Below are 14,277 nucleotides of genomic sequence, written 5' to 3' on the forward strand. Positions count from 1 at the left end.
GAGGCGGCCCGCGGGCGGCAAAGAGCTCTCCTCAGCCGCCTCCCGGCCCGGGGGCCCTACCTGTGCCGGCACCGCGGAGGCAGCCGCTAGGCCTGGGGAAGGCGACGGGGGAAGCTACCCGGGAGCGGGGCGCCGGTGCCCACGACCGCCGCTGCAGCCCCCGGTTGCCGCCCGTCTGCCCGCGCCCCTCCCACCCGCCTGCCTTCCCCCGCCCTCCTGGCCCCGCGCCCGTCCCGCCTACCCGCTGCTGGCCGCTGTCCCGCTGGCCGTCTCGCAGCCCGGTGTATGTGCGGCAACAACATGTCGGCGCCGCTCCCCGCCATCGTCCCGGCCGCTAGGAAGGCGACGGCTGCCGTGAGTGCGGGTCGTGGGGGAAAGGCGAGCACTGGGAGCCGCCGGCAGTCAGGGGTCTGCTGTAGCGGGCGGCGGCTCCCGCCCCGCTTTGTTCTCTGCCGCCGCCTCGGCTCCGGGCGAGGGACAGCCGCGGCGGCCCCGAGGTCTGGGGAAGAGGCCGCGGTCAGGCCCGGCCCCGCTGAAGGCAGGCGCGACCCCCGCTGCCGCCGGTGTGGGGTGGAGTGGCCCGGGCTGGGCGGGCTGACAAGTCTCTCCCGTTATGTTCCTGCCATGACTAGAGCTAGCCCCGGGCAGGAGAAGGTCACCGGTGTCGCCCGACGGGGGCCCCGCCGCGTTGTGTGCCGGCCCAGGGCGGGGTGCGCCCGCTGATGGCGGCGGGCAGGCCTGGGAGGGGTGGGGTGAGGTGGGCTGCGAAGTGAACGGAGCAGAGTTTGCTCTAGAGGAAGTCCTGTCGAGCTGCGGGCTGTGTGTGTATGAGCGGGTGTGGGCGTTAAGGGGCTCTGGCCATGTGCGTTGTTCACCGATCTTACACTACTATGTGTTTGGTTTGTTTGTTTGTTTCGTGTTGTTTGTTTTTTTTTTGTTTTCTTTAGGTCATTTTTCTTCATGGATTGGGAGATACCGGGTGTGTATTCTGATCTATTCCATACTTAATAATTATCGTTTCAGCTGTAAGGCTGCATGTTTTAAAGATGTGAGCGGCTGAAAGTTACTCAAGGTTCTTTTTTTTGCCCTTAATTGAACGTGGCAGCTAACAACAGATGTAACAGTCCATGTATGCCGGAATGATGGTGACAACTGTTCATGTAAAATTTCCCTGCATAAGTCCTCAAAAGTGTTTTCTTCTATTTTTTCCAGTCTTGCCTAATTTGTTCTAAATCTGATCCCTCTTTGGTTCTTGAAACAAACTTGGTGGAGGAAAAAAAGTCTGTGGGTTTCTGACCTTTGACTTTCCTGAGAGTGGACTCCTGGTTATTGCTGTGTTTAAGAGCTTTTTGTTGGGGTTTTTTTCTTCCTGGGCTTGTGGATTGCTGGTTTGCTAGTAGGTGCAGTTAGTCCCTCGTTTATTCTTCAGTATGTTGTAGTTATATTAAAATCCACACCTGATTTACCTAAGCAAACTCCTAAGCAGTCACCTAATGTCTACAGATTTCTCTATCTGAAATAAAATCGTCAGGCTCCAACCCCCCAGCCCTGCCCAAACAGGCTGTGAAATACTCTTTGCCTTGTTCCTGTTATCTCCATGATTGAGTAGGAGTAGAAAGAGTTTCCAGGAGGCATTCCAGGTGTGGTGAGCTGTTTCCATCTGAACCTTGTGTGTGCCACTATAAGGATCCGTTCGTTAAAGCCTTTGAATTAATGAGTTAGGACTATGCTGAAACTTTTTTTTGGAAGAAGACCTTAAAGGAATTGGCAGTTAGATACTGACAATAAGTAGCATAAATGCTTTGTCTGTTGTACTCCCTTATGGACAGCTCTGATTTTTGTTACCTGGAACATAAACTTTTTCTGAAGAACTGAAAAAAAGAGTCAGCTATCAAAACAGAAACTTGTGTAACCTGGATACTTAATAAGTTAAAAATAATTGAGTCTGTGCACTTGGCAGGATTCTACAAGTGGAGATGCTTGCTCATTTGTTATGCTGATACATCACCACCTTGTTTGCATTATCCCTCTTCCTTTCTGCTGGTAGGATGCAGCAGAGGCAGCAGTACTGCCTGCACCTTGGCACCAAATGTTCAGCAACTGATTGCAGAATCTTTTCGAGTCTTTGGAATTTGGATTGTTGCAAATTGGGTCGATGTTGGGTTTGGCAAGGAGGAAAACAATACAGAGATTTCCCTTTGAGATAAATTGTATCCCTTGCACAAATGTAGTATTTCCATTTGGGTGACAAAGCTAATGCACAGTCTCAAGCTGGCAAGTGCACTGAGCATACTGGAATGTACACCTTTAACAATCATAACATATTTGTGGAGGGATGGTGTTGGTTCCTCCAGTACACTGCAGGTCAGATGAGCTAAAACTGCCTTTGACACACTGCTATGGTTGTTAAAAGAAAAAGCTGGAGTAGTGACCCAAAACTGAATTGTCTGAAGGGAACTAATTAACAGTTTGTGATTTGCTCCAGTTTAAACTGACCTGTTCTCCTTCACCTGTCTTTTTAAATTGCTCCCTTCAGTTTACCAACTGTGGTTTTTTTCTTACTCTAAGAAGTGTCTAACAGAGGCTATCTTCTTTTTCTCTCTTAGCTCCTTTAAAAATGGCATTTAAAGATTGATACATACTTGTCAAAATCTGAATGAAAGGTACAGCATAGAGGATTGTTCTGAGGAGTTTGTGTACATGTGTAGACAATGTTGCTTTCCAGATTTGTCAAATTAATCTTCATAGTTAACAACAACCAAAAAATCCCCAGTTTCTTATCTAACCAATTTTTCCTCAGGCTTATTTCTCTTTGAGATTTCTTATTTGGCCTTCTGTGATGCTGCAAATACTCCACAAGTAGTATCGCCCACAATTTGTTGATAGCGTGTTTGGAAGTATTGATAGGAAGCAGACTGGGATACACAGACAGTGTTTTAGATGTCTGTGCTGTCTTTGTGTTTGAGATGTCTTTTAACTTCAAGTGGCATACATTAACTTTTCAGGATGGTACTAAAATTCAGACGAAACCAAATGTGCTTTTATGGCTTGTGTGCTGTTGCTCCAGTTAGTTCAAGTGTGTGTCACTGCTGAATTTGTTAAAAGCATGTTCTGCTTAGAATCCACTTTGCAGTATCTTATTTAGTGGGTGAGGCAGGAATACTGAATAATGAGAAAACCCAGGAAATCCAGGTGCTGTTGAGTCTTCTGGAAAGCCAAGTGCAGGCATGGGCAGTGGTTCTACACAGTGTCAGCATTGAGTCCAGCTTGGCTCATTTTCAGGTGAACCCTGGAGTGAGTCTTTCAGAGCTGTTTATTTAAGTTATGCTTGCCAGTTCTTTGCTTTGTAAGAAGCTTGATCACTCACCTGCTGTGCAGATCTCATGTTGTTCTGTGCGTTCACACAGCATGTGCTTGAAATGAAAAAGCTACCTGCAGTCTGGAGGGTTGTTGAGGGCTGCCTGAATCTGAGAGCTCTCGAGCTGAGCCAGAGTTAATAGGTCTGATTGATTAGATTGGCTCCATGTGGAGTCAGCTTAGAAATCAGTTGGCTGATGTCCCACGTCAAGAAATATTCTTCAGAAAAAACAAAGTTGGCCATGAAGGCTGCAGGAGCACCAAAGCACGCTCTGGGCTGGAAGCAGGATACCTGGGTTCATCTTACATTGGAGCACTAAGGTTAATACAGCCATGCAGATGCAGGGCAGGTTTTGCCTAAGGCCAAAGTGGTATTTCTGTGACTTCAGCACAGCTGTGATAGTTAAATGAGACAAATTTTCCTGTGCTGTGTATAGCAATAAATACTGAGTCAGAGCACCCCTTTTAAGTGCTATACTCATTGCACACTGCAGTTGAGGTAAAAATTGTCTAGAAGTGTGTTTATATTGATCTAATTCAGTGTGTTTCATACTTGCCCTGTGCTGTTGGACCCACAGAGAAATAAGAGTCAAAACAAATGCCATTTTAATGTATTTTTTTTGTTGCCAGGCATGGATGGTCAGAAGCACTTGCAGGGATCAAAAGCCCCCACGTAAAATACATTTGCCCACATGCGTAAGTTGAACTCTTCCTGGTTTGTGTTCTTCTGTAGATTTGCTTATTAAGGCACTTGAACAGGTGATGAAGTCAGGTGGGATTTGGATAGCTGCGTTTTGTGTTTGTCTGAAAAGCCACTCTGAAATAATGTTGATGCTACTTAAATACTCAGCTATTTTTAGGAGCTGCATTTTCGGTCGTGTTGCTGCTTCAGACTGAAAACATCCTTGGAGAGTTTCATGTACAAAGTTAGATTGCTTTGACCTTGTTTTCAATGGATTGAGTTTGTTGCTTGCCTTTTTTCTCCCCACAGTCATTTGTTAGAAGCCAAGGAGTGATTTTCTTGTATTTTACTGACCACTAGATGTGCTTTCTGTTAGGTACCTTTACTACTTAAACTCAGGTGCTTGTAGCCTGGGTTAAACTTCCCTGCTAAGTACAGCACGTTTCAGAGAGTCACAAAATATTCCTGTTTTCAGAAAACGATGCAATTTGAGCTGTCCTTGTGCAGTTTGAGAGGTGAAATACTTCTGAGCCCACTAAGCAGTTGGTAAATAAAGCATGAAGTTTTATCTAGTACTTGGTTTATGATAGAAAAGCCAATTAAGTGTGACCTTAATTAACACACAATTCAGATTGTCTTTTGCTCCAGCAGTCTTGGCAGACATAGAGCAGGGATGGTAGGGAGATAAGGTAAGCAATGTTTTGGTGCATGACTGATTCCTGGGCTGTGAGTGATTTATTTTACCACATGGCCATGCTTTGCTGAACTGCTCAAAAAAGGCTTAGCAGTATCTCCTCTGCCCTTTGTCTTCCTTCAGTCTTTCCACACACTCTTCTTCAGTTTCAGTAGATTATTATGACAGCCAGATTTGATCTGTGGCATGGCCCATTGATGTTGTTCTGGTAGAGCTGAGAGGATGCCTTAGAGAAGGGTGGCAATGAGCCCTGAGGCAAAGGGAGGTGCTACTTAAGCAGATTGAGCTGCTGGGAGAGGTGTACTAAGCAAACATGGGTCCAGCACTGTGCTGCCCTGGGCTGTGTCTTTAAGCTTGCTGAGGCTGCTGTGAGCCTGTGTATGGAATGGTGATAAATGTTACTTGGAATTAACTACAGGAGCCATATTTCAGTAAATATGTATATGCTGTGTATACACTCACACTCACATATATACATATGTAAAAAGCAACCCATTAATGTTTTGATTGCCCTCTACTAGTGGTAATTCAACCCTGAATATTAAATGTGTTTGGGCTGGCAGGTTTCAAGAGCGATTTCTCTGAGAGACACTATAAAGCAGTCAACATTAGTAAGACAGAACTGGGGATATGTAGTTCCATGACAACTGCATCTGCATCATTAAATTTCAGTATATATGTCATTGGTGTTCCTTCTCATTTCCAGGCCAGTTATGCCAGTGTCTTTGAACATGAACATGGCCATGCCATCATGGTAAGTACTTGTTCAACTGCAAACTATTCTAATCAAAAGGTACCTAGAGGGTTGAACTGGCTCTTAATTAAAAATCAAGCTGGTTTTAATCACATGTAAGTGTAAAAAGCTTATTGCTTTGCTTCTGTCCTGTATAAAAAAGCTCTCCTGAGTACACTCTGATTCTCCTTGTGTATCTGTGGTAATGGTTATTCCTCAGGACTAACCTGAATGTTTTAAAATCCAAACCTCACTTTATTTTACTAGTCTATTGTCTGTATTGCACATGAATTCAGTCAGAAGTAGTAGAATCTTGGAATGGAAATATCATTGCTACTAGTGAGTAATACTTGTTGGGACATCTAGAAACTGTTCTTGAAAACATCCATTCTATTCAGAGAACACTAAAGAGTATGGAAGATTTCAATGGTTTTAAATCAATCCTCTTCAGATCATGACTTGTTTTGTTTTTCCAAGTAACTTGTGCTTCGTTTTCCTGTATTTCTTCAAGCAATATTTTAATTCTGTACGTGCAACTGATAAATTGACTTTACTGCTGAGCAAATACCAAAACTGAGCTACTTAACTTGCAGGAAATTACAAACGGTATCCAAACTCAGAAAAGCTCTGTTGACTGAATCTGGCCTTTTAGCCACATTCCCAGATTGTTCACCATTTCTTGGGGGTGTGGCACTAAATAATATGTCAGTTAACATTTTCATCTGGAAAATATCCCAATTTTATGATTTGTGTTTTAAGGAGGTGGGATGAATGCTCTAATGAGTAATGCTCTTGTTGATATTTAAGGTTTGATATCCTTGGACTTTCTCCAGATTCACAGGAAGATGAAGCTGGGATCAAGCAGGCAGCAGAGAATGGTATGGTTAGGAATACTTTTGTGTCTTAGAAGTACATTTATGTATTCTTAATAAAAATAAATCCTGAGTCTGAAACAGATTTCCCAAAGATAAAGCTGCTGGGGAAAGTGGTCTGTGTGTCTTGTATTACTATTGATCAATGTTTAGCTAAGTGTATTGTTTGGTTTGTGGCTTTGTTTTCAGAACAGTATCAGTAGAGAAATTCACCAGTATAAACACTTTGTACTCTCCAATGTGAATTGTACACATTGTACTTTGAAACCAGTGTGCTTTCTAGTTCTTTTTAAATTTGCTTCTGAGTAGCAGGCCACATTAGAGCTGTATGAGCATCCAGTTGTCATGCTGGAGTTGGAAGAGGCTGCTGTCTTCCTGGCAGTGGGGCTTCTGAGACTTGCATGTTTTTATCTTTGGAAATGTTGCAGTGGCACTGGAGTTTCTGATCATGCTTCAAATCTTTTGGTACTTGCTAATGTCTGGCAGACTAGATTTTCTCTCACTAGCTTTCTTTTGACATTAGGGAGAAGGTCTCTTTCCTCTTCTAGACTTTCTACAGAAGAGAGTGGTTTTTAACTGCTGGCTTTTATATATTTTGCAGTTAAAGCTCTCATAGATCAAGAAGTCAAAAATGGAATTCCTTCTAATAGAATTATTCTGGGAGGCTTTTCTCAGGTAAGGTGCAGTTGGAAAGAATTGCCTTTTTCTAGGGAAGTAACTTAGCTTTCCTTATGGGGGAAATCCAGACACTTGGATTCAGAACAGCTATGTTAGGTACTTCTGGAACTTTCCTATACCTTAAGTAACTTTTTTTTATTCTTTACAAATAATTACCATTCACTGGAAAGTGAACCTGCACATGGGATAAAAGTACTAAGCTTAATAAAGTCTTTATGCACATAAAGCTGTAGATGTGGTGCTGAGGGACTTGTTTTAGTGGTTACCTAGCAGTGCTGGGTTCATGGTTGGGCTTGATGATCTTGAAGGGTCTCTTCCAAGCAAAATGATTGTATGGTTCTGTGATAAGGTATGTAGCTTTGTTTGGAAGCCTGACTGGTGTTTTCATTTTATAGATATTTGATGGTCTGGATTCAATTGGGAAATTCTTCCCTTCATACTTTTAAGACACCTATGGTAGATAGGTTAATAGATTAATTGATCCATACACCAACTCCCCAGTCTATGTGCAAGTAAATGAAAGTATTAAAGTAGTGATAACACTGTTACGAGCATTTGTGCTTTATTTGATGGTGTGTTTTGGTTTTCCCTCCAGCTGTTAGCTACAATAAATTTGCTGGGTTTAGTGTTGGTACTAAGAAAGAACAGATTGTAACAGGAAAAGACTTAAAGGAGAAACCAAAGCTCTTTGAAACAAGCATTAGGAGGAGTGTGACTATCACCATTCTAACACTTTTATCTGTTTATCTTAGGGAGGTGCTTTGTCACTGTATACAGCTCTTACAACTCACCAAAAATTAGCAGGTGTTGTAGCCCTCAGCTGTTGGCTTCCTCTGCGGGCTTCTTTTCCTCAGGTATTTATTTATGTTCCTTTCTTGAGCTAATTTGCACTTGGGGAATGAGCAGATCTGAAGACTGTATCTTCTGCAGCAATTAGTGGTCCTCACTATGGCTGAATATTGGTGGTTGGTTGGGAGCTCAGAAGCTTTTAAAATGGGGCCCTGGATTTTAGAATTTGGCAAGTAGAGAAACTGTGAAAATCCAGAGTAAGCTGTCTGTGCCTAAAATGATGTTCCAGGGAAACTTAAAGGAGACAGCAAATTTTCCTTGAAGGTGGATTTTCTGTTTGCCATTTGTTCCATCTGCCAAGGCACTATCTTATTAGAAACTTATTTAAACAAAGTATCAGATTTTGACTTGGCCAGAAATCATGTTCTGAAATTGGTGCCAAAATATGACTTGTAAGTTTTTGAACTTGATGTGTTGTCAGGTACAGAGCTTCTTTCATAAGGAGCTTGTAGACTTACACATTGTGTTTTTTCCCCCTTCAGAATTCAACTTATTTGGCATGCCAAAAGACATAATGGCAGGTTTTTTTTATCACAAAGCTTGTACTTACCTCAACTTACAGTCTCTTTGTTCTCTTCCCTCCTCCAATTTCACCCCTGACAGGGCCCTATCAGTGGTGTCAACAAGGACATTGCTGTTCTTCAGTGCCATGGGGACTGTGACCCGTTGGTTCCTCTAATGTTTGGCTCTCTTACTGTTGAGAAACTAAAGAGTATGATAAATCCAGCCAATGTAACCTTCAGGACTTACTCTGGCATGATGCATAGCTCATGTATTGAGGTAACTTTCTTAATAGGCAAAGTTTTAGCTGGGTATGGTTAATTTTTTTGCCCTTAAAACAAACACATATTTGTTTGGGGGTTGGGTTTGTGTTTGTTTTGTGGGATTTCTGGTTGATTGGTTGATTTATTTATTTTTTTACTTTTTTTTTGTCTGTGTGTTTTTGCTTGTTTGGGTTTTTTTAATAACAAGTGGTTGATGCTACTGACTTACTTTACTGAACAACTGAATACCAAGCTGCAAAAGCCTCCAAGACAAGTTTGTGACTAGCAGGAAGTCCTAAGATTGTATACTTTTGGGACTAGGCTGTTTGGTCTATAAAAAACTACTACTTCTCCTAATTTTTATTAATTGCTTACTGAAAGTAATAACTGAATTAGGAGGCAGATTCTCACTGCATAAATCCAACTTGGTATTTTGGAGAGAAGAATCTTAATGGTTCTATGGATGGAGACATTGAAGGAATGGAGTGGGAGGGTTGATGCTAGAGAAGAGGCAGCCTCACAACCTGTATTTATGGTTCTGGGTCAGCAGGAAGCTGTGCTGATGTAGTGGCTTGCTGCTGCCAGAAAGGGGTGGACTTGTTACCTCTACTCATGACCTCATGGCCCTCTCTTCTTGCAGCAGCTCTGGGGCTGATCTGAAACTTCTTTGAATCATCTGAACTTGCTAAAGTGGCAAAAATCTGCTAGCTTCAGTTTTGCAGCTGTAATGAGTTGAAGCATCAGAACTCAATGTGAATGGTGGGAGCAAGAATCAGAAGACGAGAGAAGGGAACAGATGTGCCAGTTAGCAGCAGGAGTAGCTTTGTTAACTTGGATTGCTGTGTCTTATGGGAACTGTGTCTTTGGACAACATCTTTGAGACATTTACAGAGTGGTATTGAGTTGTGTTTAGGTAGTGATAACACTAAGTTACCACAGAAATCTAATAATAATGTGCTCTTTTTCCCAACATGGACATAAGCCTTTATTTCTCATGTGGCTTGGTTTCCCAGTCTAGTTGCTTCTCTTTAAGGAAGGAAGAATGATGAAGGTGAAACTCTGAATGGTTAGGAGGAGCTACTAGCTTGTCACTGCTGCTAACTTCTTGGAGTATACACAAAGCCACAGCGTTAGCTACATTCGGCTCCTGTCCATATTCACATCACTTGGTGATTAGTCTGTAGCTTGTCTGCTCTACTTCTGGGAGAGAAATAAAGTAGTCTTTGCTTTTTTTGCTTGTATTTTAGTCTCTTGTGAGTGCCCAGTGCCTTGAAGAGTTCTCAGCCTTGACTTGTTGTGTGCAGTTGTATGATTTTAATCAAGCAACTAATTTACTCAATATTTGCAGCCCAGCTGCTTGTTGTAACTGAAAAGTTTAAACATAGTGTAGCTGAATATATGTTAGTAGGGAGCTTCAACTAATTGATACTTTTGTCTTTCAACAGGAGATGATGGATGTAAAACAATTCATAGACAAACATCTACCTCCTGTAGACTGAAATGATAAGTGAGAAGCCTTCTCTATACACACACCAGCATCAACTGTGGTAGAGTGTTAATCTTTTCATATGCCTGATAAGGGAGCATTACTTCTGTACCTGCAGTGTTGCTACTGTGTTGCAAATTTATACTTAGGATGAGGATTAAATAATACACATGTACAAGAAAAGATAATCTTTTTTTAGTATTCAGCATCCACTGATGGGACTATGTGCATGAGGCAGCTGGTGACAGTGACAGACTGTAAGCTGAGCATACTGATCTGATTGAAGACATCTCATGGGTTTTGATGGCAGAACTAAATCGAAGCAAGCAGCATAAATGTGACCAGTTTAGTTCTACTCTAGGCATGATTTGTTCTTAATACTCACTTTGAAAGCATATTAAAACACTTGCTTTATGTAGGAGATGCATAAAGTACACAACATGTAACATAATGGGCATGTGATGGTAGAGGAAATGCTGTCGAGGACAGAGCTTTAAATATTAACTGTTAATTGTTACTCCAGATAAGGAGAGTTGTTCTTCTAAAATGGCTGGAAATCAGTGTAGGTATTTTTTATGTTTAAACCACCTCACTTTTTAACTGTTTTCATCTAGGTGGATATTGTGGAAACTCTAAAGGGACTCATTCTGTGGTAGACCATCATTTGTCACTTAACTGTCTTTGTTTTGATTCCTGTAAACTCATGCCAAATGCTGACTTGGAATAGAATTCTGAAAAAGTGCAAAGGATTCATTAAAAAAAATAATTCCTGGTTTCATACTGAATGTTCCTCTTGTGCTTTAGTCTTTGTAGCTTGCATTGGTGTAGAAATGTTGATGTACTTCATGGGAGCAATTCCAGCCTATAGTTGTGATTTGTCTGTGTGCTTGGAGTAACTGAAAACAACGTAGCTTGTGTAGCTTTGTGTATTGTTGAAGTCTGATCTGTAGCAGTCATTGACTGATTTGATCTTTTTTTAACAGAAATACAAGGGCAGTTGGGATATAACCTCAGCTTTCAGTTGATACCATCTAATGCTTTCTTTTACTGCATGTTGAGACTTGATTGTTTTCTGGAGAAAAAAAAAGAACAAATAATTCTATTTTCAGATAATTGTTCTACATTACTCTAGATCAATATAGCCTAGGAACATGATGAAGACCTACTATGGGGAAAAAACAAACCTACAAGGTACAGAATGTCCCTTCTTTAAGAAGCATAAAATTATGGAGCACACTGGGTCACAGAAATTGATGCACACTCAAGCCTTTTACAGTTAAGAGCCATAATTTACTTTTGGAAACAGCTATTCTTTTGTGGAGCTGGTAGGCTGTCATCCCACTAGGAGTGTTTACAAAACACTACAGTTTCTAACACAATATGATGCATAACAATGTTCTATACTATGTTTGTAAGCAAAGAATATTCCTGTTTTGGATCCATCTGTCCTGTCAGCTCTGTGTTTCATACATGCATCTAAGGTACTTTCTCCTCTCCCAGCTTAATCAGGTGGTTCTCTTACAGTTTAGATGGATTTACATCCAAGCCAGCTGCCAGTACAAGGAATTAGACCTTTATATCCCTTCAGTAACAGAGCTGCTGCCAGAAATCTGACTTTTTTTACCTAGTGCAAGTTCTCAGTTTTCAGGGTTTTTTTCCATATGTATTGCACTTCAATTTTAGGAAGCTGTTAGTTTTTTTCCTAATTCATCTTCTTTGGATTATTGAACATCTCTTAATATGTAAAATTGCAAAGGGGGTTTTATCTAAGTGATGTTGAAGCACTTCTAGCTCTTCCATCTGGTGGAGAGGGCATGTCTATTAACTTTGAAGTTTAATTAGTATTTTCCCTCAGCCACTCTGTTCTATAGATCTGCCAATTTGTCTTTCAGTTAATTTAGTGCACAGAAGAAACCATAATATTCTTACTGTAGTTGTGCCAAGATTCTGTTGAAAAAACAATATGTACTAGCTTGGAGTCATTCCCAAATTGCATTAGCTAACTTTGTAGTCCTGCTGAATTGCAAACTTGGTAAGCAAACCCTCTGTTGCTCTCCTAGTTCTCAGTTTTATCCTCATTCCTCTCTTGCCTAAACAATGGTATGTATCCCATCTTCTTGCACAGGCTTCTAGTTTTTCCCTTATTTTATCTGTTTGTAAATTATTTGATAATGCTGTTCAGCTCTCTTGTCAAACTCCTGATCCACTGTGCTCATTTTACGTAATCTCTGTTAGAATGAGTTTAAATATTATTTCCAAGATGTTGAAATGAGATCAGTCCCAGTTCATTCTGTTAGCTTCCTAACACTGTCTTCAGCTTGGTGAACTGTGCTTGCAGCTTGTCAGTTTCTAGTACTTGAGCATTTTAGTCCCAGTCAGCTACAGTTGCCACCTCCACAGTGTTTTCAGATGTTTTTCTAGGAATGCTTTATGTGCTTTGTTCAAATTCTCAATATTTTTTACTTTCTTTTTTTATACTGTTGCTTTGCTGCTTGCTTTATCTACAAAGAGCTGTCTTGCCAAAGGAAATAAATGTGACTTGGAATTTCTCTACGAAGAATTCACCTGGTGGTTCTTTTTGCAGGACTGTGTGTATGTTGTAGTTGGGGGATGCTAAAGAGCCCAGAAGGCAGAGCAAACCTGAAGGACAACTGTCTTCTCCTATATTACAATGTGTATCTTGAGCTCTTGTAACTTCCCAGCTGGTTGGGAAGCTCTGTGTGTCATCTTGAAGCCAAACTTCTTCACAGCCTGAAGTGATTTGATACTGGGATTGTTATTGTAATTGCATTAATCTTTGGGGTGAGTGATAGGTCAGTCTAATGTAGTGGCCTTCATAATAACTTCATTACAGTGGAGAAGTTGGACTGTCAGTGTTCTAAATGTCAGTGTCCTGTCCTCATAAACTACAGTTTGAAACTGTGTTCAGGACCAGGTTGGATGAGGCCTTGAGCAGCTGAGCCTAGTGGAGGGGCACCCCTTCCCATAGCAGGGAAATTGATGATCTCTTCCAACCTAAGCCATTCTATGAGTAAAGTTTATTTTCTGTAATGTTAGACTTTCCCCCAAAAGGGATGATGTCTGTCAAGCCTGCAAAAGCATTGGTACCAAAATACCTTGCTTGCAGGTTGCTTCATTTCAATAGGTATCTAACTGCCTGATGTGGTTTTAATTCCAGACTGGTCCTTAAACCTGCCTGCAGTGCTGTGCAGTCACAAGTCTGACTTCTTGGAATATGTTGTCCCCTATTTTTAAGTAAATATATTGAGTGATGTATCACAAGCCAAATCTTCCAGCCATGCCTGAGGCCAACCTGTAGTGGAGTCTGCACTGTGGCGAGTGCTTGTATGATTTGTCCCTTCCTCGTACTTTGTATAATTACAACACAGTAGATTGGTAGAAGTCCTGTACACTGTAACTGGTCTTGGAACTGGTAATTAAAATGTCTTCTCTCTAAGGGTGTATACTGCACTTAATTGAAGTCATTTGGATGCATCTTCTGTGTAGAGGTGCTCTTTGTGCTGAGGGACATGCCTGGGAACAAACTGTAAGATGTTATTGAAGCCATATGTACAAGGCCTGTGTATCTTAAATTTTATAAAGAAATACTGAATGCTTAACTCTTTTATGTTATGACATACAAGCCATTTGTATTAAATGTAAACATCTAAGATGTAACTTACTTAGTTTACTCATTTTATTTATGATAAGGAATCCTATCTTGGGAAATGATTTCTGTAGTAGGGAAAACCTTTTCTTTTTTTTTTTACCATTGTGAAATAAATTTCAGTCAGTGTCTGGGCAAATACTGAAGATGTTTTCCATACTTACCTGGAAAAAAAAGTCAATTTTCATGTCCTATGTAACAGTCACCTAGAGGCTTCTTGTAACTATATTGTATGCTAATGTATGCACGCTGCCATAATACAACAGAAGGATGCTTTGTAGTTGCTGAAAAGAAAGGAGAACATCACCAAGATATGCTTTGCCACCTTGTTGAGAGAATGGTAAGTATGGCTTGAACATGAATGTTTTTTTTTCCATCTTCTGGGTTCATTTGATTTAAACTTGTTTTCTTGGAATTGTCAGTAATTTTGAAAGGTAGAGGAAACGAAAGCATGTTCTAGTAGCCTTAGTGTAGGATGGGAAAGAGCTTCTTGTT

General features: G+C 41.1%; 1 protein-coding gene across 1 annotated transcript; it reads left to right on the forward strand.

Annotated features, from left to right (window-relative positions):
* The first annotated feature begins 229 nt into the window (after window positions 1–229).
* LYPLA1 (lysophospholipase 1) lies at window positions 230–13,274 on the forward strand. The gene is made up of 9 exons (XM_054179490.1): window positions 230–354; window positions 948–979; window positions 3,988–4,053; window positions 5,440–5,487; window positions 6,274–6,344; window positions 6,940–7,013; window positions 7,769–7,870; window positions 8,469–8,645; window positions 10,075–13,274. The coding sequence occupies exons 1-9, from the start codon at window positions 286–288 to the stop codon at window positions 10,126–10,128; spliced, it is 693 nt and encodes a 230-aa protein (XP_054035465.1). The 5' UTR covers window positions 230–285; the 3' UTR covers window positions 10,129–13,274.
* Window positions 13,275–14,277: the final 1,003 nt, after the last annotated feature.

The sequence above is a fragment of the Dryobates pubescens genome, chromosome 3 (assembly GCF_014839835.1).
Source record: "Dryobates pubescens isolate bDryPub1 chromosome 3, bDryPub1.pri, whole genome shotgun sequence".
Classification (NCBI taxonomy): Eukaryota; Metazoa; Chordata; class Aves; order Piciformes; family Picidae; genus Dryobates; species Dryobates pubescens.

What these genes read in the sequence shown, in the direction of transcription:
- LYPLA1 (XM_054179490.1), top strand. Translation starts at nt 286, where the DNA reads ATGTGCGGCAACAACATGTCGGCGCCGCTCCCCGCCATCGTCCCGGCC. An exon ending in AACATGGCCATGCCATCATG is followed by an intron (nt 5,488 to 6,273) that starts GTAAGTACTTGT and finishes TTGATATTTAAG; the next exon opens with GTTTGATATCCTTGGACTTT. An exon ending in TGCATAGCTCATGTATTGAG is followed by an intron (nt 8,646 to 10,074) that starts GTAACTTTCTTA and finishes GTCTTTCAACAG; the next exon opens with GAGATGATGGATGTAAAACA.